Source organism: Leptidea sinapis, chromosome 7, assembly GCF_905404315.1.
Source record: "Leptidea sinapis chromosome 7, ilLepSina1.1, whole genome shotgun sequence".
In the NCBI taxonomy this organism is placed as follows: Eukaryota; Metazoa; Arthropoda; class Insecta; order Lepidoptera; family Pieridae; genus Leptidea; species Leptidea sinapis.
In genome coordinates, this window is record NC_066271.1 from 9610475 (window position 1) to 9636997 (window position 26523).

General features: G+C 37.7%; 1 protein-coding gene across 4 annotated transcripts in view; it reads right to left on the minus strand.

The window, feature by feature from the left end:
* LOC126965453 (cell adhesion molecule Dscam2) overlaps window positions 1–26523 on the minus strand; it is a 113058-nt gene that overhangs the window by 8449 nt on the left and 78086 nt on the right. For all 4 annotated transcript variants that reach the window (XM_050809078.1, XM_050809076.1, XM_050809080.1 and 1 more), the window contains exons 18-36: window positions 25475–25682; window positions 23866–24022; window positions 22209–22460; window positions 20887–20997; window positions 20138–20379; window positions 18786–18941; window positions 18524–18672; window positions 17719–17851; window positions 16612–16721; window positions 15556–15715; window positions 14663–14814; window positions 14130–14212; window positions 12478–12654; window positions 11822–11886; window positions 10624–10725; window positions 8305–8499; window positions 6273–6449; window positions 3718–3810; window positions 29–207 (exon numbers count right to left, since the gene is read on the minus strand). In XM_050809078.1, coding sequence (XP_050665035.1) covers window positions 29–207; window positions 3718–3810; window positions 6273–6449; window positions 8305–8499; window positions 10624–10725; window positions 11822–11886; window positions 12478–12654; window positions 14130–14212; window positions 14663–14814; window positions 15556–15715; window positions 16612–16721; window positions 17719–17851; window positions 18524–18672; window positions 18786–18941; window positions 20138–20379; window positions 20887–20997; window positions 22209–22460; window positions 23866–24022; window positions 25475–25682 — 2901 coding nt within the window. The remainder of the gene's footprint in view (window positions 1–28; window positions 208–3717; window positions 3811–6272; window positions 6450–8304; window positions 8500–10623; window positions 10726–11821; window positions 11887–12477; window positions 12655–14129; window positions 14213–14662; window positions 14815–15555; window positions 15716–16611; window positions 16722–17718; window positions 17852–18523; window positions 18673–18785; window positions 18942–20137; window positions 20380–20886; window positions 20998–22208; window positions 22461–23865; window positions 24023–25474; window positions 25683–26523) is intronic.

A 26523-nucleotide genomic window follows, 5' to 3' on the forward strand; every position in this document is an offset into this window, starting at 1 on the left:
AAATAAAAATATTTAAACAGTACGTTACCATGCTCTGAGATCCGGCCCTGGAGTGCGCTGGGTGGTGTGGATGCGGGTGGGGGTGAGCCAAGGTGCCAGCGTGCGATGGGTGGTGGTGAGGGAACGCGATGGCCTTGCTGGGGTCCATCTCCTCGCGGAACCCGAGCAGGTGGAACGTGGCGTACGGGCAGATCTCGTCCTCCATGCCTGTGTCAACCAGGTTCATTGTAACCTTCACTCATATGTTTTATTAATAAATAATGAAAATTAAAAACATTTATTTCATTCATGACAATGTCTATCCTCAATTTCCGACATAAGCGACTTATATGGACGATGATGCAGTAACCACAATTAAGGTCGCTGGTCTTCATCCATCCAGATTATATTGATCTGGATAACAGAGATTGCAAGATTATTCCATTGGTAGCTATGACGTGGGCGTTACTGAAAGTTTCTGGACTGGCCATTTGTAATACAATTATTCAATAAACTGTTACGTTATATGAAAATAGAACACTGCGCGAGTTGGTTTCATTTCAGTTTCTGTGATTATAATTTCTTTGTACATTGGTGTATCGTTTTGAAAATTGTGCAGCGGCAACGAACTTGAAGTGGAGGAAATATGAGAGTCATGATTTTCGCTGTGGCAATTGGCATTTAATGAAGCTCATATCAACAGCTACGAGAGCTGTGTGTATTTCTGGTTCAATGAACACAGACGTGGACGTGATTATCTCTATGATAAAAAATTACAGAAAATTTGTACTGTATTAGGTATGAGCCAAGTGTAGAACACTATGCATGTACTCTTTACATAGCGTGAAACGACTGCGTGTAGAGTGAAGCCGTAACTACAGAAAAATATGACGCACAGCAATAATTTGATGATTATGTTATTGTAACCGGTGATTAACCTATGGGTATATTGATTTTAACTTGAAAGAAAAAGCCAATTGTGGGAATGGGTCTTTTGAAGATTTGCCTACGAAAGTCTTAAAGACAAACTGGTTGCTGCTGCACAGTAAATCAGCCTTGAAAAAAAACATAAACTCTCAATTCTAATTAGATCTTTAAATTTATAATTTAAGCAGTTGTCAGTTATTTATACTTGGCTGTTAGCAGTTTTATGAACTAGAATGTTGATTGTTATACATTTGCATTTTTTAGTTTTTTTTTGGGATAAATTATAATGGACAGTTGACGTAACAAGCAACGAACAGAAATTATCTATTTATATACATGCGGCCACTGAGTATACAAGTAGAACGTTCTAACTCATTCATTGCCCATCGTTAATTATAATCAGGTTAAATCATAATTTTAAATTAGGTAACCTTATGTAAGTTTATAAGATTTAGTTTTTATACCACGTTACTTTTAGTTTCCTACCAGTAAAAAGTTTTGCTTTTATTTTATATCAAAATATTTTTCGTGAAGTCACAAAATGACCCAACGGAAGACCAGCGTTTGTTTTAATCTATTATATAATAGAAATGTTTCAGTCTTTTTGTTTTTTGCTTGTTTATCAATCTTAAGTTTATATTTATTTTTTATGTTATGTCTTTGTACAAAATTACTTATAAACGTTTCAAAATAAAAAAAAATCTTTTCTTTCTTTTCTTTTCTCGCTCTCGCAACAAAGTCGTCATTCATCAAAACAACGTGATCTCATATTCCGCTCAGGGAAACGAATGAGTTTTTGAAGGCCTCAAATATAGAACTGATGACACATCCAGTAAACAGTCCAGACCTTGCATCTTGGAATTTTATTTCCTAAAATTAAAGATAAGCTAAGAAGTCTACTATTGACAAGCCCGGAAGAGCCTGGAACAACTGATTTACACAATGGCTCCAAAGAATACGAAGGCATATAACGAATATAGTGAATATATATACTTTGGAAAACAATTTCTATATCATAAGCACAATACATGGCAATGTTAATGACAATCAAGAAACTTTTAGTACGTCCCAAGTATAGCGGTCGCAGTATATATAACTCAGGGACGTGCATTGGTTTTCTAGCAAGGTAGGCACTGTACGAGTATATCTAACTAGTCGTAGTTGAGCTTTAGTTCGACAGTAGGACATACGTTGTATGAAACGCTGCTTGCTTCATATATGCTATCTCTAGACTGCCTACCGTAAGTAGTAAATTAACTTTAACACTAGTGCTATATTTATTTAAGTTCATAACGAGGTAGGCACTGCCTTATTGCCTATATGATATACACGCCCCTGATATAACTGTAACTGGTACATTTTCCATGAGACCACACGGTAATGTTAACGCCAAGGATCACTTACCATCATGTTCTTTTGTTCCTTAAAAAGATACTCCGTTAACTCCTTAACAATTCACAGCAATAATTTTTTATTTACCTATTCATATAACGATTTCCTATTTATTCTTTTGATTTGAAGTATGCATTCGAGTGGAATTTGCTCGTGAGAGTAATTCGTTGTTAATATTTGTATTCTTATTCGAGACTTAGGTAATCTCTTAACAATATTAATTATTATATTTGTAAGTTTCGCTTTTCACAAGTGGTCAAATTTATTCATTGTAAAATAATTAAGGTTGAAACTTTGTTGATCGAAAAATAAACACTCATAAAAAACACAAAAGAACGCAAATAAAATAAAATGTGGTTAGAAAATGAAGCTTCGCGGTCACACACCAACAACACAACAATATCTACATTAACTTTACCAACTTCTACTAACACTAACTAGTGGATTAGTAACTAAATACGTACGGACTCATGCTTGAACATCAACTATTTTGAATCCTCGAAAGGAATATATACAATATTTTTCTTAGAATCAAATTACACAAATAAAACTGAAAATAAATATTTCTTGCGTTCCGTGCTAGCGCTCTTTCCAACTGAGCCAACTGATAAAGTCTTGTATGCTTTGTTCAACTCTCAGGTTGTGGCTTCATTTTTATTTGTAAACAAAACATAACAAATTGTTTAGAATCAAAATAGTCAAGTCATTCTATTTATTTTTCTAAAAGCGTCTAAAACTACAAAGGCACACCCGCGTGTCTCAGTGATGTCTTCTTGGATCATATTTTTATCAATGATTAATAGAAATATTTAGTTTAAGTTCACAATATTTTTTATCAGTTATTTGTCGTAAGATCATCTCGGTAGACACGTCTTAGAACACAGAATAGATAAAATGTTATTAACGGCAATGTTTTACAGTTACCAAAGATTCGGTTACATCTATTTATTTCTAGTTAGATATATTAAAAAGAAGAATTTATTAAAATCCGAATACATTGTATATTCAGTTATACTGAAACAGATTATTTCATGCCCATCAAGCAATGTAATTTAATTGAATATACGTGTATAGGTACGTATCAAGCGTTATCGATGGAAATACTACGGCGGGACTACCTAAGTAAAAATTGAAATTTAGTTTAGTACGAAATGTGCAGTCATTTGACATAAGTATGACACATTTGACAGTATCGCGATTGGGCGCCTAAGTTTACGCCTAAGTTTGAAAGTGATTTCCTTTTTTTACAAGATTATAGGCGTCATCTGTCAATAACTGCAGGCTGTGTATATTAACTATGAAAGAGGGAATCGCCTTTGGTTGGAGTCTGTTTCATGTTTTTATTATTACGAGTAGGTAACAACATTGCGTCTCAAACATTATTGATCTATTCTGCGTGTGATAGCCCTGATAACTGACCTGTGGAGATGGTGTCACTGGAGCCAGCCCTGCGGAGGCGCCGCACCCTCTCGTAGTGGTGTCTACGAGGGTCCCACGTGGAGTGCGCGCCCACTGAACCATACTACCGCGTTACGCATGCCCGACAACTAACCATCAACCTCTATTACAACCGCTCTTTTATCTCACTGCCTGTATATAATTTATTATCTGACAGATAGCTCAGTGGTTAGTGACCCTGCATACTGAGCTAGATGTCCCGGGTTCGAATCCCGGTAGGTGCAATCATTTTTATGATGAATATGAATGTTTGTTTCCGAGTCATGGATGTTTATTTGTATTTATGTATGTTTAAGTATGTATATTGTATTAAATATATCTTTGTCTTGCACCCATAGTACACACCCAGGCTATGCCTAGTTTGGGGATAATTTGTGTAAGATTATTAATATATTATTATTATTATCTTCTTGAATGAAAAAGGTAATGGCAATTACTATACAGCCATAGTTGGATTATATCCGCACGTTCAAGAAAGTGGCCAAACAGTTGCTCGGCCAACACTAAGAGAAAATAGTGTCGCTTAGCCAATGGACTTGCATCCCATGCCACTTAATAAAAAAATAGTGCGGCCTTTCACTCTATCACTGTCACATTTTCTAGCCCGTATTTAGTTTATTACAAGGCATAAATCTAAGTGATACATTATATATTCTTTGGTGTTACAGGGGAGTACTACTGCAGCATGTAATAGTGGTTGATAGTGCTACTCACTGTTGTCAACGTGCAACCAAATGCGCTCATTGTAAATTATTTCTGTAAATATTCTAAAAGTATAAATCCGTTCTTAAGGAATTTAAATCAAGTAACAAATTATAATTTTTGGTTGCACGTCATGACAAACGGATATTGGATAGCGTAAATTAAAATTAATCAAAAATCGATTCATCCGTTTAATTTTCAAAGTAACGCGAAACATATCATCGTTTCGTGAATTGATGTTTGATTTGTCCCAAATACCATTTACACTTATAACATACCTGTTTTATGCTTTGCCGTATCCTTGTATTGACAAATTAGTGGATATATATAACAAGCGAAAAGATAAACAAATTAAAAAGGATCTGGCCAAAACATAATTGTAGTCTGTAACATAAAGCAAACAGCCACCAACATAATATGAATAACATAAGTTTATAACAAAATTAAAATCGTGGTTACATTATTGAATCCTATTAGTGCCGTAACTTGCCCAGTTTACCCGACTGTAACAATAAAATTGGTAATCCCGCGACTGACTATAGACCTTGCGCCGTTTTGGCATGATGAACTTGTAACACGAATATGTATATAAGTATGAAGCAATTACACCAGCCTAGTTACGGCACTAAAACATTACATTTTTGAGTTCATTTCGGGAGAATGGAAGAGTTTGTATGGAAAGGCTGATACTAATGAACAGCCAACAGTGGAATATGTCAGGACTGTGGCAAATGATGATTCGTAATCTCTGTCTACCCTGGGAGACTACAGTTGTGTGGAGGTAATACAATTCTAAGCCTACTAATATCGCTAGCTCTACCAATCATCTGAAATATTTCTCATTCTAGCACGCGCTCTACTGACAATAAAGACAAGTATTATTTACTTATTTTCATGTCATCTACAGCGTCATAATTTGTATACATCATCCTACTGTTCTACTAATATCTTCCCTTTCTTGACGTGCAGAATGGGATGTCGCTATGCCAACTTAATGGCTGACAGGCAGTATTGAGATTAAGCCTTTAGTTGCGAATGCAACGGGCAACTACTAGTTATTACATAAAGTAGAAGAATAAGGCCAAAACTGATTATTATAAATATTATGGTACGATATTTGTAAGTACAGTAAGGATGGAATGTTGACAACTGGACTCAAAGAGAGATTGACGTGAAAAGTGTCGTTAGATTGGACATTATCAGCGAAAAGGAGCGTATTTTGAAGAAGACCCTGACTTGGTATCCGCCAGAACATAAGTATGAAGTCATCCCAGTGCAACATGCAGGCGTTCCGTAGATACAGAAGTCTAGAGCCTCGAAATAATTTGTCATGATGAGTTACATCAGCTGATCTAACCTCTTGTACTCTTTGACAAAGATGAGAGACGAATTTGAAAATAATGGTTTTGGATGATTCATTGCGTTCGACTAAGATATAATAAGGGACGAGACGAGCAGGACGTTCAGGTGATGGTAAGTAATACGCCCTGCCCATTACAATGCAGTGCCGCTCAGGATTCCTGAAAAACCCAAAAATTTGCTCAGTAATTTCACTAGTCCTCTACGGTGCCCATCAGACCGAAATACAATAATGCTGATACATTACTGCTTCACGGTACCCACAATCTAGCCGGCATCCTGTGCAAAGGAGCCTCCCACTGGTTGAATTAAGAAAGTTTTCATATAGATGTGCTATAATGGAGGTTCGTAAAGAGATATTTACATTTGAAAATCCAAATTTAAAATTGAGGGTAGTCAGAAAATGTATTAAAGTAGTGTAACAGTCGCGGTGTGCGTGTGTGTGCGTTACTTACTGATGACAGCCTGGCGCTTGACGCGGTCGCACGTGTTGTAGTTAGAGCCGGGGACGGGGGGGAGTTTCCTGTTGGGGGGGGCGATATAGCCAAGCTCGTCACGGAGTCCGCCGCGCTTGTCCAACGTGCCGCCGCCGCCGCCTAGAGCCGCTTGCGATGCGTTGTATACAGCGTCATCTGTGTTAAGCAACTCTGAACTAGAAATTTTGAAGTTAAACTCTTTAAACTTACTTTGATGAGGGAAGCCAATTCAGAAAACTGATGTTTTTTTCGAAGAACGTTTTTTTGTACGAGCAGGACGTTCAGCTGATGGTATTTGATATGCTCATTAAAATTCAGTGCCAATCAAGATTCTTGAAAAACCCCAAAAAATCTGAGCGGCACTACAATTACGCTCGTTACCTTGAGACATAAGATGGAAAGTCTCATTTGCCCAGCAATTTCTATAGCTACGGCGCCCTTCAGACCGTAACGCAATAATGTTTACACATGTAGAAATAGGCGCCGTTGTGGTACCCATAGCCCACTCCCACTGTTAAATTAAATTTGGAATATTTGTGTTATAGCTGTACCTACTGTATCAATCATTTACATATATAATTTAATTACCTACTCTATAGCGAATCATACAACAACCTGTTGTGTTGCATTAGAGGTGGGAAGGGGGGGGGGGGGTGCTGTATTTGTGGTTCTTTAGCTACGTCTAAGTCTACGAAATAGAAAAGGTGATGGATTATTTATTTGTAGTGACGCCCCAGAAGCTTTTTTACTCACATAAATTTGAAGAATTTGACATTAATTGAGCATTTTATGTAAAAGATTTACAAGTATTAAGTCAACCGATTGGATTATTTTTTTATCTACACCCATGCTTTAAATCCTCTATTAAAGATTCTGTAATAGTTTGCTTATTAAAACACCCAATGTCGTAATAACCATTACATCATCCAAACGAGTGTTGTAATGTTGTACTGAATCTCATACAAAACTCCTTTGTTTTTTTTTCGATCCCTTCATGCGCAAAGAGTTTCAACAGACAGCCACATTCTTATTGCTCGATGCGTGGTATGAATTAAAAAAAAAAAAATTTTCGTTTACGCGCGATCCACACTACCAGAATGTCGCGCGCCGTAAAAAAATGGAGGCTATTGGAATCCCCGCCATATTTCTTGAAAAAATGAGCGATTCAAGTTTTGACAGCACACTGCCGAATATTTTAAACGCTGCAAAAGAACATAAAATTCAAGTGAATTTTAATAATTGCACTTTACAAAATGTAAAATACCACTAAAATAAGTAATTATTTCATTAATACTTACTTTACTTGCATATCATCAGTAATGGATGATATTGGGTTACTACTAGGACTGGCCGTTTTAATGTTAGCAGTAAGCCAACTGTTTCAGAATCTTTTAGAGGATTCATATTCTGGGTGTAGATAAGGTCTTGTATGCAACTGTTGATAATTAGGTATTAAAACACTCATGTGATACTATTATCAGACTCGGCTTCGCCTCGTTTGATAAACCCACATTCGTGTTTTAATACCCCTTATTACACAACAGTTGCATAAATAACTAAAAACGTATTGATTTCATAAATTTGAACAAAATAAGTTTTAGCACTTTAATTAATAATTCGAATCAATCAATTAATCATTTATTATTATATACTGTTAACTATTATAAATATGAATTATGAGATTGCACAAGGGATAAGCCTACTAATGAATGCAAAACAAAACCTTAAAATGGTTGAATGACAGAAAAAGAAGTTACTTACATAAAACATGCGACATTAATGGCGATACTTTATAACAAAATAAACATGTTTTGTAACGTAGACTAGTGGCGCAACACTGTTAAGTACAACAATATAATATAATATTTAATTTAAGATTATCTTTCATACAGTTCAACATCAAATAACACACAAGTAGCTATTGAGCTGAGAGTTATTATTAAAATCATTTGTTGCGCCACTAGAAGCCGGATGAGTAACATAAAAGAAGCGGCGATCGTGCCATACATACAGTACATCTCCTTCTGACCTCGCAGGCGACGGGGCGCGTTCCTTCTGGCCAGGGTCAGACATATAACCACCATTCCCACTATGAAGACCACTACGGTCGCCAAAATCGGGACCAGCACTTCCGGCTCCAGCCAAGCCTTCACCCAGGGCGGCAGCTCCTTGTCTTCAGCGTTACCTGGTTGCGGCGCAATCGTACCTATACAGACAGAGGCTGTTCAGACCAAGTACCTTTATGGTGGTGATCCCTAGCGCCCTTGACGACGCAGACCACGACAATGGCGATTATAATGACGAGGATAGCGGCCACGACGGGCACGATCAGGTTGAGGTGCGACAGGAGGATCTTGAGCGTCTGCTCGGGCGAGAGGGAGCCGGCGTCCAGGTCGCGGGCGGGCGCGATGGTTCCTGAAATGCAAGACCTCGGTCAGAACTGAACTTGATCAAAGAGAAACATTACTATGAGGCGATGCATTTCAGGTCACAGCCCATTTTAGATTTATCTTTTATTGAAATCTCGACTAACGGTCTTTGCAAATATAGTATCTACACATACAGATAAATTACTACCTTCTACTGTCAGTAATTAGCTGTCAATAATCTGAAGCTGTCCCAATATACCCGATAAGTCATTCTTGTCGCCTTGTATTGGGACGCGTGAATTGCAATTTCCATACAAACTTCTATCACTGGTAAGCTATACGTCCTCCCATTGACAGACAGCGTGTACGGTTAAGGTGAGTTACGGTTGATAAATTTATTGGAACAGAAAAGTCAACAATAGTTACCTACGATTTTTATCTCAAGTAGGCCACAAACGGAGATAGACTGAATATTGGGATCGGCCCTTAGTAACACTCGATCGTGTAGGTATAGTCTGCTCTAGTCGACTAAGGGACCGCGATCAGTAAGAATAAAGTTGACTAGAGGGATTTATACACCATTACAAGTTATTATGTTATAAATGAATATTAAAGAACACAGTAATCTTATATTTGATATTATAACCGTACCTTGATAAGGAAATACCGTATACAAATAAGACACCCAGAAAGTCCTTCTATCGCCCGTATATGGAATACATGAACATGATATAATTGTTTACTTAGTCTTGCCATAAATACTGTTACTATTAAAAATAAACAAAATATAATATTTTAATTTTTAATATAATTGTTCATTGAGTTTTCTCATTTTGGCGCCAATACAATATTTTGCGATTGTAAAATGGAGTAGGGTGATAAAGAGAACCGAGTCTTGATTGCATTACACAAAGTGGGTATGGAGCCAAATGCAATTTTTAAAACTCTCCATACGCTTGGTATTAGTAAAATGTTTGTGTTCCTGGCTATTAATAGGTACAATGAGACCTCCTCTGTTTGTGACAGAAAAAGATCTGGCCGTCCACGTAGTGTTCGTACGAAAAAGGTGGTCAAATCAGCATGGGAAAGAAATCGAAGAAATCCTGTCCGAAAGCATAAGGGTTTTATCTCGGGTGATGAAGATACTTACATACTAACCTATAACCATGTCGCTTATTTTAAAAGATAAGGACTTAGGACTTGCAGCCTATAAGAGACGTACTGGTCGTTTCTTAACTGATAATTTAAAAAAGATTAGGGTGGCAAAATCGAAACAACTACTGAAGTGGTACGCAAAAGGAGGTCACGGATATTTTTTATTTACGGATGAGATGATTTTTTAGAATTGAGCAACATTTAAACAAAAAAAAATGACCAAATTTATGCTAAAAGCTCTAAAGACGCTTCCCAATTAACTAAGCCATCTTTTTGTAGAAAAGGTATTAAAATATCGGCACAATTGTACCATGATACCATTCTTGAGAAGGTAGTGAAGCCCCTTAACAACACCATGTTAAATAGCCAAGAATGGTCCTTCCAGCAAGACAGCGCCGGGTCATAAAGCTCGGTCTACGCAGTTACTTACTTACTACGTTTCGGACTTCATCAGAGCTGAAGACTGGCCGTCGTCTAGTCCCGATATTAATCCGTTGGATTATGATTTATGGTCAGTTTTAGAGAGTACGGTTTGCTCTAATGCCATGATAATTTGGAGACCCTAAACAATCCGTACGATTAGTACGTGAAGAATTTTACCATGAAAAGAGTGCGTGCTTCTATTGATAACTGGCCTCAACGTTTAAAGGTCTGTATTGCATCCAATGGAGACCACTTTGAATAAGCTTAACTAACACACTGTAAAAGTAATAAATGTTAATTGCAATAGAAAATTTTTCTTTCTTTGTTTCGGTATTTATGGCAAGACCAGGTATATAGCTGTAAAGTGATAGAAGGTGACTCACCCCCGGTCATGGTGAGTGTGGCGAACTCATATTCCGCGACATTGAAGCCCGCGTTATTGTGAGCGGTGATCCGCAGCACGTACCATGTGGCTGGCTCCAGGTCTGGTGGCCATCAAAAATACTCAAACAACATGACTTACACAAGAATGTTAAGAATGTAAATTAATTGAAAAACAAAAATAGGTGTGATATTCATAGATCTGCTTAATTCCTCAAAAATTTATAGATGATATTCATCGCCACCACTTATGGTATGGCGGGTCCCATTTCCGCAATTGAACCCTTTAACTTGGGTCGATCTTGCGTGCAGGGTTGGCTGGTTCAAACACGAAACTCCTTCCAGAAAAACACAAATTTTCTGGAATGATCGCAGACTTTGCTGATTGTTCTTTTTTGGGGAATTTTGCCCGTTGGTTGGTCACAGCTATACATTCCACTATTAAATGATTGAGAATTTCATCTTCGACCAGACAACCATTGCGATCATTATTCTACATACTATTCTCAATAACTTAACACATGCATCCACAGTGCTGTAGCTTTTTTTATGCCAATACGGGACGAGACTAGACTTCAACTGACGGTAATTGATACACCCTGCCCATTATAAAGAAGAGCCGCTCAAGAATCTTGAAATACCCAAAAACTCTGAGGCACTACAATTGCGCTCGTCACCCTGAGACATAAGATGTAAAGTCTCATTTGCCCAGTAATTTCACTAGCTACGGCGTGCTTTAGACCGAAACACAGTAATGCTTACACATTACTGCTTCAATGCAGAAATAGGCGCCCATGTTTGGTACCTATTATCTAGCCAGCATCCTGTCCAAAGGAGCTCCCACTGGTATCTATCGCTAGCAGCACCTGCTCCTCTCAAATATTTAACAATTTTTTTTATCTGCAGTGATTGTTGGTGGTTGACCAGTTGGCCGGCACAGGATTTGACACCGACGTCTTATTCAGCTGTGCAGCAGTAATGTGCAAGCTGCAATGTGTTCAAGTTTGCATGGCGCCGTAGCTGATGAAATGACTGGCCAATAATACTTAAGATCTTATGTCTTCAATCAAGAGACTGCTATTGCGCTTGGAGTCACTATCAATTATGTATTGAAAAAAAAAAAGAACTATGAAGTATTGCTATTAGTACTTATTACCAGTGTATACTTTTTTTATATTAGGTGATAATAAAATAACATACCAAGAACTACGAAGTTACCACCAGGTTTGACAGCGTTTGAGATTTGGTTCCATTCAGCAGCGCCCCTGAAACATTAATTCAGAGTCAAACTCAAAAAATAAGAAAAGGCAAAACATGCAGTTCAGCATCTTTTAAAGTTAGTGTGCATGGAGTAAAATGCGACTAAATTAATGAACACTTAAATTGACCTAACTGCTCCTAAAATATGCAACGGATTTTCTTGCGGTTTTTGGACTTTTTTTGTGGTTTTCTTACAACATAGTTGGATAAATTTTCACAAAAGGTTTATTTAGATAATTAAAATTAATTAACTACAGTTGAATTGCAGTAACTTTCTATTTAATTAAATCTTTAATTATAATTATGTTACTTGCGACGCAATTTATTCCAATATGTCTGACAATATTGTGGGGCACTAAATGTGGACTATAATTGTCGTCTACACTATATCATTCTTGTCATCAACCATATCAATGGTTGAAACCAAACTGAGCCGCTTATAACATAATGAGCGTCGAGTGCTTTTGTAATTGAAAGCTATGCGTAGCACTTCCACGCGTCATTTCCAAACAAAATTTGTAAGAAATGTCAAAATATACCTTGTCGCTGAATACGCAGTAAACTAAAAGTAGATGATTGAAGTGATAACAACTTACTTCTTCTTATTCTCAACAACAAAGTGGCTCATGGGGCAGCCGCCGTCGAGCCACTGCTTGAGATGGAGTGTGACGGAGGAGCTGCCCACCTCGATGAAGTCCGCAGCGCGGGGCACAGGGGGCTTGGAGCCTCGAGTACGAGCGATAACCACATCCGACGCTTCACCGGTACCAATACTGTCAACAGGCTCATTTTATGCGAAGAAATTACACGCCAGGTAGGAGTTGCAGTTGCTAGGTACTTAATTAGCAAAATAATGTGACTGAGCTATGTCACTTGGTTTACTCACTGGAACATTTAATTTAGTTTTCATGAATTTAGTTTTAATGACTTTTAAAGTAAGGCTCGAAGGACCAAAATATAGTAGAATTTTGATCTTTCGAACCAGATCTGAAAGCGAGCTATAGACACTCTACGGTAGCTGCAGACGATGCCAATTTCTGTTGTGCTAGGGGTATATACTCGTTTAATGTATGATTAAACAAAATATATTTTATTTTATTTATATATTTTATTAATAATTTTATATATTATGTTTAGACTGAATTTAAAGAGTGGAAATTGAAGAAAAAAGCAGAGACAATACAGACGAACTTGGGGTAGATCCTAGAAGAAAACACGGCAAGGGTATATAGGGCTAACGATGATATAAATTCAGCCAAAAAAGTATCGGGAATGGGTGATTTGACTAGTTTAAGGTCCCAATTTTTTTTTGATTTTTTTTTGCTGTTGTTAGATTGGGATAACTGTATTTCATATTGGCGTGGAGTTTGAGTTGTGTTTGTTACTTAGATTCAATTATAGTGCTGTTCGTTAGATCATTATCACCAGTGTCAACACAAAAGCATCGAACAAAGAGTTTGTCTTAAATTTTGCATCGCCAATGGAATTTCATGTTCGGAAACACTGTACATCTTATAGAAGCCTAACGATGGATCGACTTTATCAAAAACACGTGCTTATGAATTCGTTGAGAACAAGGCGTTCAAAAGCCGAGACATACTGGACGATTTGCCTCGCACTAGTAGACCATCAACGTCTTCAAGGCATGCTAGAACGAGTTCCGAATCATTCATGAAACGCATTGTTACTGGTGACGAGAAGTTGACGATTATGATTTTGATATGCAAACTACTCAATAAACTTGCGTTTGGTGACTTCCAACTGAACCGAAACCGAAAAAGCACGCCAAAATTGACTTAGTGGTGTTGTGCAATCGGAATTCACGATAATGCGCTTTCGCACAAGGTCATTGTTGTGAACGGAATTTTGACCAAAAACTCAACAAATACCGTCGAGGAACCACCTTATTCACCAGATGTGGCTCCAGTGGATTCTTTCTTTATCCTAAACACAATTTACCACTTCGTAGCTCTGTTTACATTCGGTAGAAGACATAAAGGAGAATTCGTTGCTAAACTCAATTTCGGAAAAAACCTTTAAAGTTTATGATAATTGGATTACAGGTTGGCGTAAGTGTATCGTTTCCGAAGGAGCTTACTTTGAAGATGATAAAATAAATTTGAATTAATAACTAATATCTTATGTATTATTTATCTTTACCCAGTACTTTTTTGATAGAGTAGTTCATTCAAATAAAACACTTACACATACTTATATACTAATAAAAGTAAGAAATAATACAACGAACCCGTTATATGCGGTGACATAGAGTTGATATCTGGATCCGCAGAAGAGGTTCTCCAGAGTGTAGGTATCAGTGTTGCTAGGAATCTGAAATAAATAGTATTTTAAGTGTCCTGATGTTTGTTTCCAGTGAACTCCTAAACTAATGCACGGATTTAAATGGGGATAACTTCATGGAGTGCAGTTTAGTTCAACTTGAGAGATGGGATCGTTTTTATTTCGGTTTGGGATATTATTTTTATTACTAATATTTATTTTGTATGGATATATTAACCCTGATACTTGTCAGGGTATAACCCTTGTCGGTATATTTCTTACCTAATCAACACAAACCAACCTGAACCAACACCTCCATTCACATTCGCTCTGTACTCTAGTTTGTACAGTTTATCCAGTTTCATCTTTTTGGAAGAGGTGAACAAACGAGCGTACGGGTCACCTGATATTAACCTGATCACCTTCGCCGGCCTTTTAGAAAGTTGTAGGAGCCGAGAGTACTGGATACCCGACAATTCGATTCTATCCCCTATATCTCACCTGTACAGTTTCCCAATCTCCGAATTCCTGTTTGTAGTGGATGGTGTAGCCGGCGGCCGAGGACTGGTCTGCGTCGACGGGGGGCTTGAGTCGCAGCGTGAGAGATGAAACAGATGAAGACGCGATGCTCAGTTGCGGAGGGAAGGGTGGCGCTGTCCAGAACAGATCAAAACATTTATACCTTGGTCACAAGTTTCCGTTCCTAGCAGTATAAACACTATATAAACACTTGCACACTTGGATGCTCTTTTTAGGGTTCCGTAGCCAAATAGCAAGTAACGGAACCCTTATAGATTCGTCATTTCTGTCTGTCTGACCGTGTATGTCACAGCCACTTTTTTCCAAACTATAAGAACTATACTGTTGCAAATTGGAAAGTAGTAGTAGTATTCTGTGAACTGCATTAAAATTTTCACATAAAACAAATCATATCAAAAAAGACATATCAAGTTTTATGAACGTGAAGTCACTCGAACGGTTGGTACAGTGGAAGACCGCTCGCATAGAACGCGAGAGGTCGCGAATTCGAGTCCCGCATCGTTCAGAAATTTTGGTTTTAAATTTAATTTGTGAAATTAATCCCAGAAGTGAGGGTTGTCACTTTTAAAAAATAGCAAATTGTGTACAAGTACGAGTCGGACTCGTGCACGAAGGGTTCCGCAAATCATCTATAAAAATCATGTCCGTTGTATTGGAGTCCCCTAAATATTTATTTAATTCTGTTTTTTAGAAGTTGTTGTTATAGCGGCAACAGTAATACATCATCTGTGAAAAATTCAACTGTCTAACTATCACGGTACATGAGATACAGCCTGGTGACAGGCGGACAGACGGACAGAAAGACGTAAACAATGTTAATAATAAACTGTAAACGGTACAGAAGTCAGACGTACCCAGGACTGACAGCGTGTGAGTGACGGTGTCCGTTCCGAACTGGTTCTCAACGTGACAAGAGTACTCCCCTGCGTCCTCTCGCGCCACTCCAGCGATCTGCAGTGAACCTTCCGGCAATTGGCGGACTCGTTCTGAAGCCTCCAATGGATGACCTTTCACCTGTTACAGTCGGTACTTTCATTAAAAGGCATAAAAGGCATTTATTTTCTCAAAATTGATTCCTTTAGAATTCTAATAACTACTAGATACTACTACCGCTTCGGAAACAAATGGCACTCGGCGAGAGAGAAGAAGCGGCGCAAGAAACTCTCCCAGCATTCTTTTTTTGCACTCTTTTCAATAAAAGAATCATTTCTATCGCTATAAAATAATCACAATCTAGTCCCAGGCTGTCCGATCATTTGGATATTCAGCAGTGGAGTAATAGGATTTACGACAGAGCCATTTTTTTATAAAACATTTAAATTTATTTATAGATACTGCCTGAACAGTGGCTGGGACTTTATTATAGAAGTGTATACATTTACCCTTAAAGCTATTATGTATCTTATGAAGCCTACTAGAATTCGTTACAAGCAATCCCTTATTTCTAGTGTTATATAAAATCACTATTAAGAGTATTAAAAGATGACTCAGATTTAACCAATTAATTGTTCTTCGACACCTACCAGTGGGAGGCTCCTTTGCACAGGAAGCCGGCTAGATTATGGGTACCACAACGGCGCCTATTTCTGCCGTGAAGCAGTAATGTGTACGCATTGTTGTGTTTCGATCTGAAGGGCACCGTAGCTAGTGAAATTATTGGGCAAATGAGACTTAACATCTTATATCTCAAAGTGACGAACGCAATAGTAGTGCTGTTCAGAGTTTTTGGCTTTTGCAAGAATCCTGAGCGGCACTGCATTGTAGTGGGTCGAAAGTATCAATTACCATCAGCTGAACGCCCTGCTCGTCTCGTGCCTTACTGTCGTAAAAATATTTTAGACTGTTATTAGAATTATTATTTTATAAAATAATGATTTCTGGCCACTAATCAACAAATAATTATTAAATACCTTCCATAAAATATTAGGTTGGGGCACTCCGACAGCAAGACAGGGCAACTTAACGTCCTCTTTGTAAGTCGCCGTGAACGATTCGTCGAATGAAGCAATCTTTGCGGGAACTGGAACCAAAACAATATATGCGTTTGTACATTTGTACGTGCGTATGAAGTCATGATTCTTTGGCAGAGCAAAACAAAAATAACTCGAACGCAAGAAAATGGTTTAAATTTTTCTTGTTGTAATTATTGTGCGTACTGGCCACAAACATAAATAAATCCTATAAGAATACAGTTTTAGAATGTTTTTTATTTCGAATTTCAATTGTTATTTTTGTAATTATATGGTAGTGTTTTTCAGTAGTGCTAAAAATTTCTCAACTTTTTAATTAAAGAAAAAAAAGCGATTCACCCGATTCTATGAACCGTGCAATCATTTATAGATTGACAGATGACGGATATAATCTTGTAAAAAACGGATATAGTCGAAATCCACTAAGTTTTAAGCAACTGTTCGCTTTCAAACTTAGCCGGATTATACTTCGCCGCCAATCAACATACTGTAATTACTACTATTTCAAACATATGTCAAATGACTGCACGTTTCATACTAAACTTAATTTAATTTTTCACTCAGGCAGTCCCGCCTCTTATAACGTAGCATTTCCAACCTCTTTGATTACGGTATATAAACAGAAAATGGCAGTACTAAATGCCACTCAAGTTGCTAGGACTGTTACAAATTATACTAGAGAAAGATTTATAAAGTAACTTCATGGTGGAATAACTACTCCCATTTTTTTAACGCGCCGTACAACGTATAATTTACGAATAATATGTATATGAGTTACACGTAGTGACCCCGACCTGAACATGAATGTATGTCCAGCTCAACACCTTGCTAAACACATTCGTTCCACGTGTTTTGTGCTGTTAATATACTTCTACGTATTATGTATTCCTCACCTCCATCCACTTTAACTCAATTTAATTCTACAGTTCTAGGTATTGTCCACGAGTATTTCTCATATTTTGTTCGCGGTTCGTTGTGAAGTACTTTTAATTAGGACATCCTTTTTGACGATAAAGACATTCTGATTATTTAAATCTGAGGCCAAACCTTTATCACTGGGGCTGCAGGAGGCGGTGGCTGAAGGTTGTCCCTCCCCGATGATGGTGGAAGCAGTCACCCAGAAGTCGTAGCGGCCGGCTTTCAGTTCAGTTGCTGAGTAACTGGTTTGGGAGGCTGGCACCTGTTCAATAATGATATCATTTTGAAACATTTGAGTTAAAGTAACTTTATAATTACTAAGGTAAGTATAGCATTATTTGTAAAAGGATTCGACAAAAGTTGTTTTTACATTTAAAACCAATGAATACTTAAAATCAAATACGCATTTTAGTCTATAATTGCAGAACACAGCAAATCTGAAAGTCTCAAGTCTAATTTAAGTAACCAACTGCATTATTATTCAAAAATAATAAAGCTAGTAAACGGAATGGAAAGAGTGAGTCTGTTGGTCGGTAGAGGGCGAGTTATAGACGTTACTTGATACTTCTTTAGGCTTGTTATGAAAACATGATGAGAGTGAAATTTTAAGATGCTCTGTAACACAAAACTAACAGGTTGAAGTTGGTTCCTAAAATTTTCTGACGTGTGCGTCAATCGTCAAAGGATTCAAGGCCATACAACCGTATTCATTATATAATAATTAAATGTCAAAGCCATCTTTTCATGTATTTTACAAAATTGATCTTTCTAAAAACGATGAATAGCACGAGGAATAAATAATTTAAATGATTTTTCCATCGTTAGGCCAAAGAAGTATAACTTCTTGCGTGCATACATGAGTACACACACACTTTTTTATAACTGAGTGCAGTGTTGTATCGCTGTGGTCTTCAGGAGGTGTTCATATTATTACCTTGTTGGGATGTGGCTCTGCGTTTTGTGCCTGAGTGTACACGTTGTAGTGCGTCACGACGCCATTGGGCTGCGCGGGCGGCCGCCATGACACCAAGATGGAGTCCTCGCCCATAACTAGGGCTTTCACGGCACGAGGGGCTTCCGGTACTGAAACGACAATTAAAATTATATTTGATTATCAATCATGATCATAAAACAAATCTTATAACTATATTTACAATACTATTCCACTCGAGCCACTGAAGCCACTCATTGCTTACCGTCCTGTTCAGTCTGGCAGTGGATGGGAGCAGATCGTACTCCGTCTCCTCCGTTGGTGGTTGCCAACACTTCCATAGAGTAATTGGTAAACTTCTGGAGGCCATGGAGAATGGTTTCGCTGCTTGCAGTGATCTTCGTGTCTTTTGTTTTCTCATCTGATTGAACAAAATCAACTTTAATTTTTTTTATGAAAATAAGCGACGTGACGAGCAGGACGTTTGACGCTGATGGTAATTGATACGCCCTGCCCATTACAATGCAGTGCCGCTCAAGATTATTGAAAAACCCAAAAATTCTGAGTGGCACTACAACTATGCTCGTCATCTTGAGACATAAGATGTCAAGTCTGTGCCAAATGTGCCCAGTAATTTCACTAGCTATGGCGCCTTTCAGACCGAGACACAGTAATGCTTACACATTACTGCTTCACGGTGGAAATAGGCGCCGTTGTGGTACTCATAATCTAGCAGGCATCCTGTGCAAAGGAGCCTCCTACTGGTTACTTGAATTATAAATAGTAAGTGGTCCTTACTACTAACAGTTTTATGTTTTTCTGTAATGGGTAGGCAATTAAAAACATTGTAGTAATAAAATTAATAAAAAATCCTAACAAAGGTTTATACAGTTTTCTACTTGTAAGTTCTAACGATCCACCGTAAATAGATTTATCTCATCGATTTGACAATTGTCAGCTCTTTTTATTTCAGATTATCAGACCTTACGTGGAATAATAACAGACCCACGTATTATACAAAAAAAATATGGCAAATTAGCGAAAGGGCCCGCGACTAAACATATCTTTACTAAACGAAAACGTGAAGGAAAGCTATAATTTTAACAAATTGTTTTGTTTAAACGTACTTAAAGACAAAAAAGTGTGTGTGTGTGTGTACTTATATATGCACGCAAGAAGTTATACTTCTTTGGCCTAACAAAGCAAAAATCCTTAAAATTATTTATTCCTTGTGTTATTCTACGTTTGTAGAAAGAATAATATTGTAAAAATCTTGCAACGATGGCTTTGACAATTAATTATTAAATAACGAATACGGCTGTATGGGCTTGAACCCTTTGTCTGTACTTATAATGGACGAAGAAACCAAAAAAAAAATAACGAATGTCGCAAACGTCAGAAAATTTTTGGAACCAACTTCACCCTGTTACTTTTGTGTTACAGTGATGCGCGCGCATCTTAAAATTTCACTTTCATCATTTTTATATAACGCGCCGAAAGAAGTATAACTTCAAAAAATCTTTATTCAAATACATTTTTATAAAAAGCACCGATTCAAAAAGCTGCACAGTTCAGAAGAATGATTAAGACACTCGACTACATATTGTGTATACTCACCATACCAAGTCTCGCTTGGTCCGTAGATAACTTTGTATGCCTTAATGAGTCCGTTGGCCGCGGCGAGGGGCGGGGACACCCAGGAGACACGGATGGTCTGAGCCGTGAGCGTAGTACAGAGGACATCCTGTGGGGGGGCGGAGGGGGCGCCCTCTGCGGTGTACGCGCGAACCTCGTTGGACACCGGGCCTGAACCCATCTTGTTGAACGCCTGCACGACGATAGCGTACTGCGTGTACGTTCTGCAACAAAGAGTAGGTAATATTACATACGACCACAAATCACACCGACTTCACTACATTGTCTTAGGAGTGAAACCTTATTGAATGTGATAAAATAGTTATTGAAAAGAAAAAATAAACCAATTTAATTTATTTACTTATATTGCCGAGTTTATTCTCTTATCTTTTTTACTCCGTTATTTTCATATTATTATCCATAAGTTTATCATTGACTAGCAGTAAATAATAAGTAATAAATTTGCTCCTATTTTACACGCTTTTTATTATCTTCACCTGTATGTATGTTTGTTTGTAACCAACTCATTTAGGCGCGATTTCGACCCACTTTAATCGGAACGAACGGATTTCGTTCAAACTTTGTAGATTTATCGAGGACCGATGACAATACATTTGTTTATTAGTAATTAGTTTTAGTTGGTGTTAGCTTGTTGTCAATAAATTTTTATCACATTGAAGGCCACATCCAAATGTAACTCACTGTTATGTATCAAACAAACCGTTACTTACTTCAGATTAAGAATGTCCAGATGATGTTCTTTGCCGGATTCCTTGGAGATATCAACTGTTTCGAAAACGTACGACTTGTTGCTTGAAGCCAGTTTGTATCCAACATAGTATCTGAAAGAACGAACATACACTTATAAGAGTAATTATGTTTATTTTTATTGAACCAACAGCACATGAAAGGTACAAAACTATTATGCGATGGCCAACTGCAAATAACAGGTTCGCACTATTTAAGGTTGTTCAGTAGCGATGAGGAAAACTGATAAGATATTCTATGGACGAACTATGATGATGAACTTTTGATGAATTTAGAAATAAAACATGCGTTAACTTTAAATGCAGTGTTGCGTATATTATGCGTAAGAAAAGGTTACAAAGCTCTTGGAGAGGAGGGAAACAATCTTATACAAAAGACCAAAGGCCGGTTAGAGTGACGTATGACACTATAGATAAGTCCCGAGTTCGATTCTAGATGTCGTTCCCAGTCTTCAAGATGGTTAAATGTAAATGGAGTAAATCCGTAGGGTACAACATTTATTGCTCTAATCTCACTATAATACTTATAAAAAAAAACTTAGTTTGATCACGAACTCGTGTTTAAGTCAAAGTCAAAAATATTTTATTGACATAAAATCAACAGATTGCTCGTGAACGTCAATCACCAAAAATAGAATTCAAATACATGCTATTTACACAAAAGTTTAAACATATTTAAAAATAAAACAATACAAGGCTGAACCATAAAAAATAACAACTATAATATCATTCAATTCCACATTGTAATATCGCTTATCTACACCCATGCTTTACATCCCCTATTAAAGATTCTAAAACACTTAGCTTATTAGCATATTAAAACACCCAATGTCCTAATAATTTTTATAGAGGATTCATATTATGGCTGTAGATAAAGTTTTGTATGCATCTGTTGATAATTGGGTATTAAAACACTCATGTGATATACTACTCTGCCATTTACAGCACCGCCCAGAGGATTATAATTCTGTTAGGTTCAGGAATCTTCAGACTTGGAGATTAAAATAAATATTTTCATGTTGACGTACCAAGGAGTGAGTTATGTTGTCCGAACTCATAAGAGAACACACTCTGCAAGTATGAGGTCCATCGGTAAGCGAGTTACTGATACAATGTTCTTCAATATTAACTCTCAAATTATTTCGGTATTTAATGAATATAGTTGCGCAGTGCAAAACTTATTTTAGTAAATCTTTTCATTTGATCTTTTTTTGATAGAAGGAAAAACGAGCTTCCTACTCACCTAGCGTGATCTTGTCTTTCAGTTTATTAGAACAACTACTCACCCCTGAAGTTCACCGTTCCAGTCCTGGGGTGGTGGTGGCTTCCATGTCACTCTGAGGGTGTGTTTGTCGAAAGCGTCAACCTTCACGTCCTGGGGCATGCCGGTGGGAGCTTCCTCGGCGGTTATGATGGTCACGGTCTCCGAGGGTTCTGAGGTGCCGAGCTCGTTCTCCGCTACGATACGGATGTGGTATGCGGTAGCTGGTCGTAAACTGAACACACCGGCTTCAGTCGCATCACCTGGTACCAATACTCTGAAAGGTATTCCGTAAATATTTACTCGATTCTTCATTTGTTATTCAAATATGATTTATAAGCATTATTATAATATCAATGATATTAATTAAGCCTTTTTAATAGAGCACTTGTGTCTGAATATAATATATGTTTTACGTATCCCAGCATCGGCTCGAACGATTTAAATGAAATTCACTACACGGGGATTTTTGTGGGTGAAAAAATCAATCCACCTAGGTCATATCTCTAGTCATTTTTCAAAGAAAAAACTAAGCTGAGCTCGACCAACCCGGTCCTAAATATTTTAGGAGAGTGATGTGGAGTTAAAAAATAAAATATTGAGGCTATACAGAGATCATACCTGATGTACAATGAAGATGGTGATTATTGAAAGTAGATAACTTTAAAATGTAATAGAACCCATGTTGATGGAAATTCTGCTAAAGAGATTCTACTTTTCTCAACATAATATAATATATATTTGGACGACCGCAGTGCTGGTGCCATTTTTTATAGAATATGAGGACAAAAGAGCCAGCGGTGGCCTGACGGTACGTAATTACTGCCACCCATACTGGTGTTCCGAACTCTTGCAACACCAGAGGAATCATAGGAGCGTTGTCCGACAAAGTTTGAGTACCAAGCATTAAAGAAGAGGCTATCGAAGTATGTCAGGACGTAGGAGTGAGGTTTGATTTCTGCTTACCTGAGTTTTAATTATTATTATGTTTGTAAGTATTTCTTTTTTATTTTGCCTAACCAAGTATGTACCATCATCATCATCATCAGCCGGAAGACGTCCACTGCTGGACTAAGGCCTCCCCCAAAGATTTCCACGACGATCGGTCCTGCGCTGCCCTCATCCAACGTATTCCAGCGATCTTGACCAGATCGTTGGTCCATCTTGTGGGGGGCCTACCAACACTGCGTCTTTCGGTACGTGGTCGCCATTCGAGTACTTTACAGCCCCAATATATCGGCTATCTGTCCGTAGAAATATGTGCTACGGAGCGAAACTGCCACTTCAGTTTCGCAATAATTAGGGCTATGTCGGTGACTGTAGTTATCCTCCGGATCTCCTGATTTCTGATTCGATCTCGCAGAGAATCTCCGAGCATAGCCCTCTCCATTGCCCTCTGAGCGACCATGAGCTTTCTCATTAGGCCCATAGTTGGCGACCACGTCTGCGTACCGTATGTATTCTGCGAATTAAATTTTATCTACTTCTGCCAAAATTAATGACTGATGCCAATAGGACGGTCGTCCATTACCACAGGCTTCAAGCGCCCGTGGTATTTCCCGAAGCATCATCTCCAAATAATCATCGTCCAGAAATTTTGACAGAAATAAAAGGTAAAAGAGTTTAAGTTGACAAATTATACAATATGATGTATGGTTTAAATTTTGAATATAATAACTCACCTGTCAATATCTTTTTCCCAGTTGCCTTTGGCCCGTTTGTACTCGATGAGGAACTTCTTGATTGGTGAATTACCATCGTATGGAGCAGCCCAAGACAGCTGCACAGTCCTTCCTGATTTGTCTAACACTTTCAGACCGTATGGCGCTTCGGGAACCTCTGTGAAATGAGATAGTATCTAATATTATTAAATTGAATTAAGGCTAAGTAGACTGTGAAAAGCGTACAAACCTTGAATTGGAAATAGGCGGGACATGTGGCACGTCTACAAGACCAGATGTATCCAAAAGGTGACTGTATGGAAAATACCTCAAGGGGTACGTAAAAGAGGCAGATCCAATGCTAGTTGGGAAGACGAAATTATTCAGTCGGCTGGCAGTAAGCTAGCTCAAACCAGAGAAGAATGGCAATCCTTGGACGAGGCCTTAACCTGTAGAGGGATTCTTGCAAATATAAAACATAAAAAAATACTTTAAATACTAAGAATTTTTTTTATAAAATTTACTAACCCTAGCAATTAAAAAAAATGTTACTCTTTATTGCATGAAATATAAGGCTTCTTTATTTTATTTTATTTTATTTGATTATTTGACTATGAAAAGATGTAAAATGGAAATGAGATACTGCGAGGATATCGAAATTGATCCCAAACCCAAAGTTTTAATTTAAAAGGCACATGGAAGATACTTTTAAATGGTTACAATCGATCTGGAAAGCCACTCATTTTGAGAAAAAATGATAAGATTTAAATCATTGTATGTTGTTCCCACAAATCAGACGACATGTATTACCGGGGACAGTTGACCTTACTGTACAGGTAGGTGGGTACTTCTCTCGTTGGAGAGAGATAGCGACATTTCACCATACTTATTATACGTCTTAATAGTTGTAATCACGACGGCCGCCTTCTTGAAGGAAGCTACTGAAAGTATTGGGTTGTACCTAACTAATATGCTGAGTAGCAAACCTTTTTGGGACAAAACACTCCACCTTACTATGTTGATATAGAATAAGAATTACTTTAGTTTTTTCTTAGGTTCTTGATGTATATTAGTTTTAATTAGATTAGGCATGCATATTATATTCATAATTATTTTGATAAGTTTTTCATATTGTTTGTTATTATATTTTGCAAATGTCCATCTGTATTTGTTGTGTTTGTTCCAAATAAAGATAAACTTACTTCTAGTCACGGACGAGAAAAAAAAAACTCCGCGCCGTGATATTAGCAAGTGAAGCACCATTATGCCAGTGTGTGTGCGGTTACGGGGGAAACTATGTAGTTACACATTTTTTTCTCCCTTAAATAATCATATATGGCCACAAATACTTATATAGTATCATTTTTACACTTTTTCACAACGCACGACGGCATTTTTAAAATATTTTATTGTGACGCAAACTGATCTGTCACAGACGATGACAATTTTCATAATGACCGCCTATCGGCCTTTAGTAGTGTAAGTGTGTGCGTGGTGCTATGTATTTACACGTTAATTGGCTTGTTTTGGTGCTACACTGTTATAGTACTACGGAGTCCTTATTTTTTTACTAGTCCGTGCTTCTAGTGACAACCGCTCAAAATGATTAAATTATTAAATTTTAGATTACCTTGAATGATCATGTTGATGCTGGTGTCATCAGAGCCGAAAGCATTGGTGGCGACACAGGTGAAGAGGGCACTGTCAGAACGCTCGGTCCGTCTGATGCTGAGGTCGGAGACCACTCCGCCGGGAAGGATCTCCTCGCGGATGGTGTAGCGGGGATCAGACTTGGGCTCGAGTCTCTTGTTGTTCATGTTCCAAATTATTCCGATAGGCTGAAATAATAATAATAAAATTTCATAAATATCAACGCTATACGAGTTCTATATGAGGCTATCCTAGAGTCCATTGGAATAAACAAGAGTCCATTGGAATAACCTAGAGTCCATTGGACTAACCTAGAGTCCATTGGAATAACCTAGAGTCCATTGGACTAACAGATATGTTAGATCGTAAGTGAGCTTCTCTCCTTCCAGCCTAGTGAGCAGTTCTGGTCCGAAGTTCGAGCCTCCTTCTGAGATGCCCCACGCCTGTGAGCTACATTTTCGGCCTCCACGGCCCCCGCCCGGCTTCGCTGTAAAAGCTTTTAGGGCTATCAGCACAGAGGAGTTTTTTAGTCGGTATGAGGTGTTTGCACCCGAGCCCGACATTCTTCAATATATGAGGCTTTGGTTAGAAGTCATTTAGAATATAAGGCTATACAATAGCCAAGTACAAGCTCATGTTGCAAAGAATACAAAATAAATTTGTTAGGTTATATATCTAAAACTCTACAAAGTATACTCAGAATATCCACTTCTATATCCTACACTTTTTGTTCATGTCATGGTTGGGTATGATAAAATAGAAACTAGGAGGGATGTACTCCTGGTTTTATATTTATGGAAAATAAGCGAAACAAGCCTTTTACAGTCGCTTTATGAAATTTAAACGAACTTTCACATAGGATTGACTTGTTTGCTTGCTCACTGAACGAGTTTAAAATTAGGGTAGTTGGTGTATGTTCTAGTAATAGTAATTATTTAGTATAAGTAGGTATAGATTGTTCGTAGTAGCTCTAAGATGTATATTTATATCAATTCTAGTAATAGTAATTATTTAGTATAAGTAGGTATA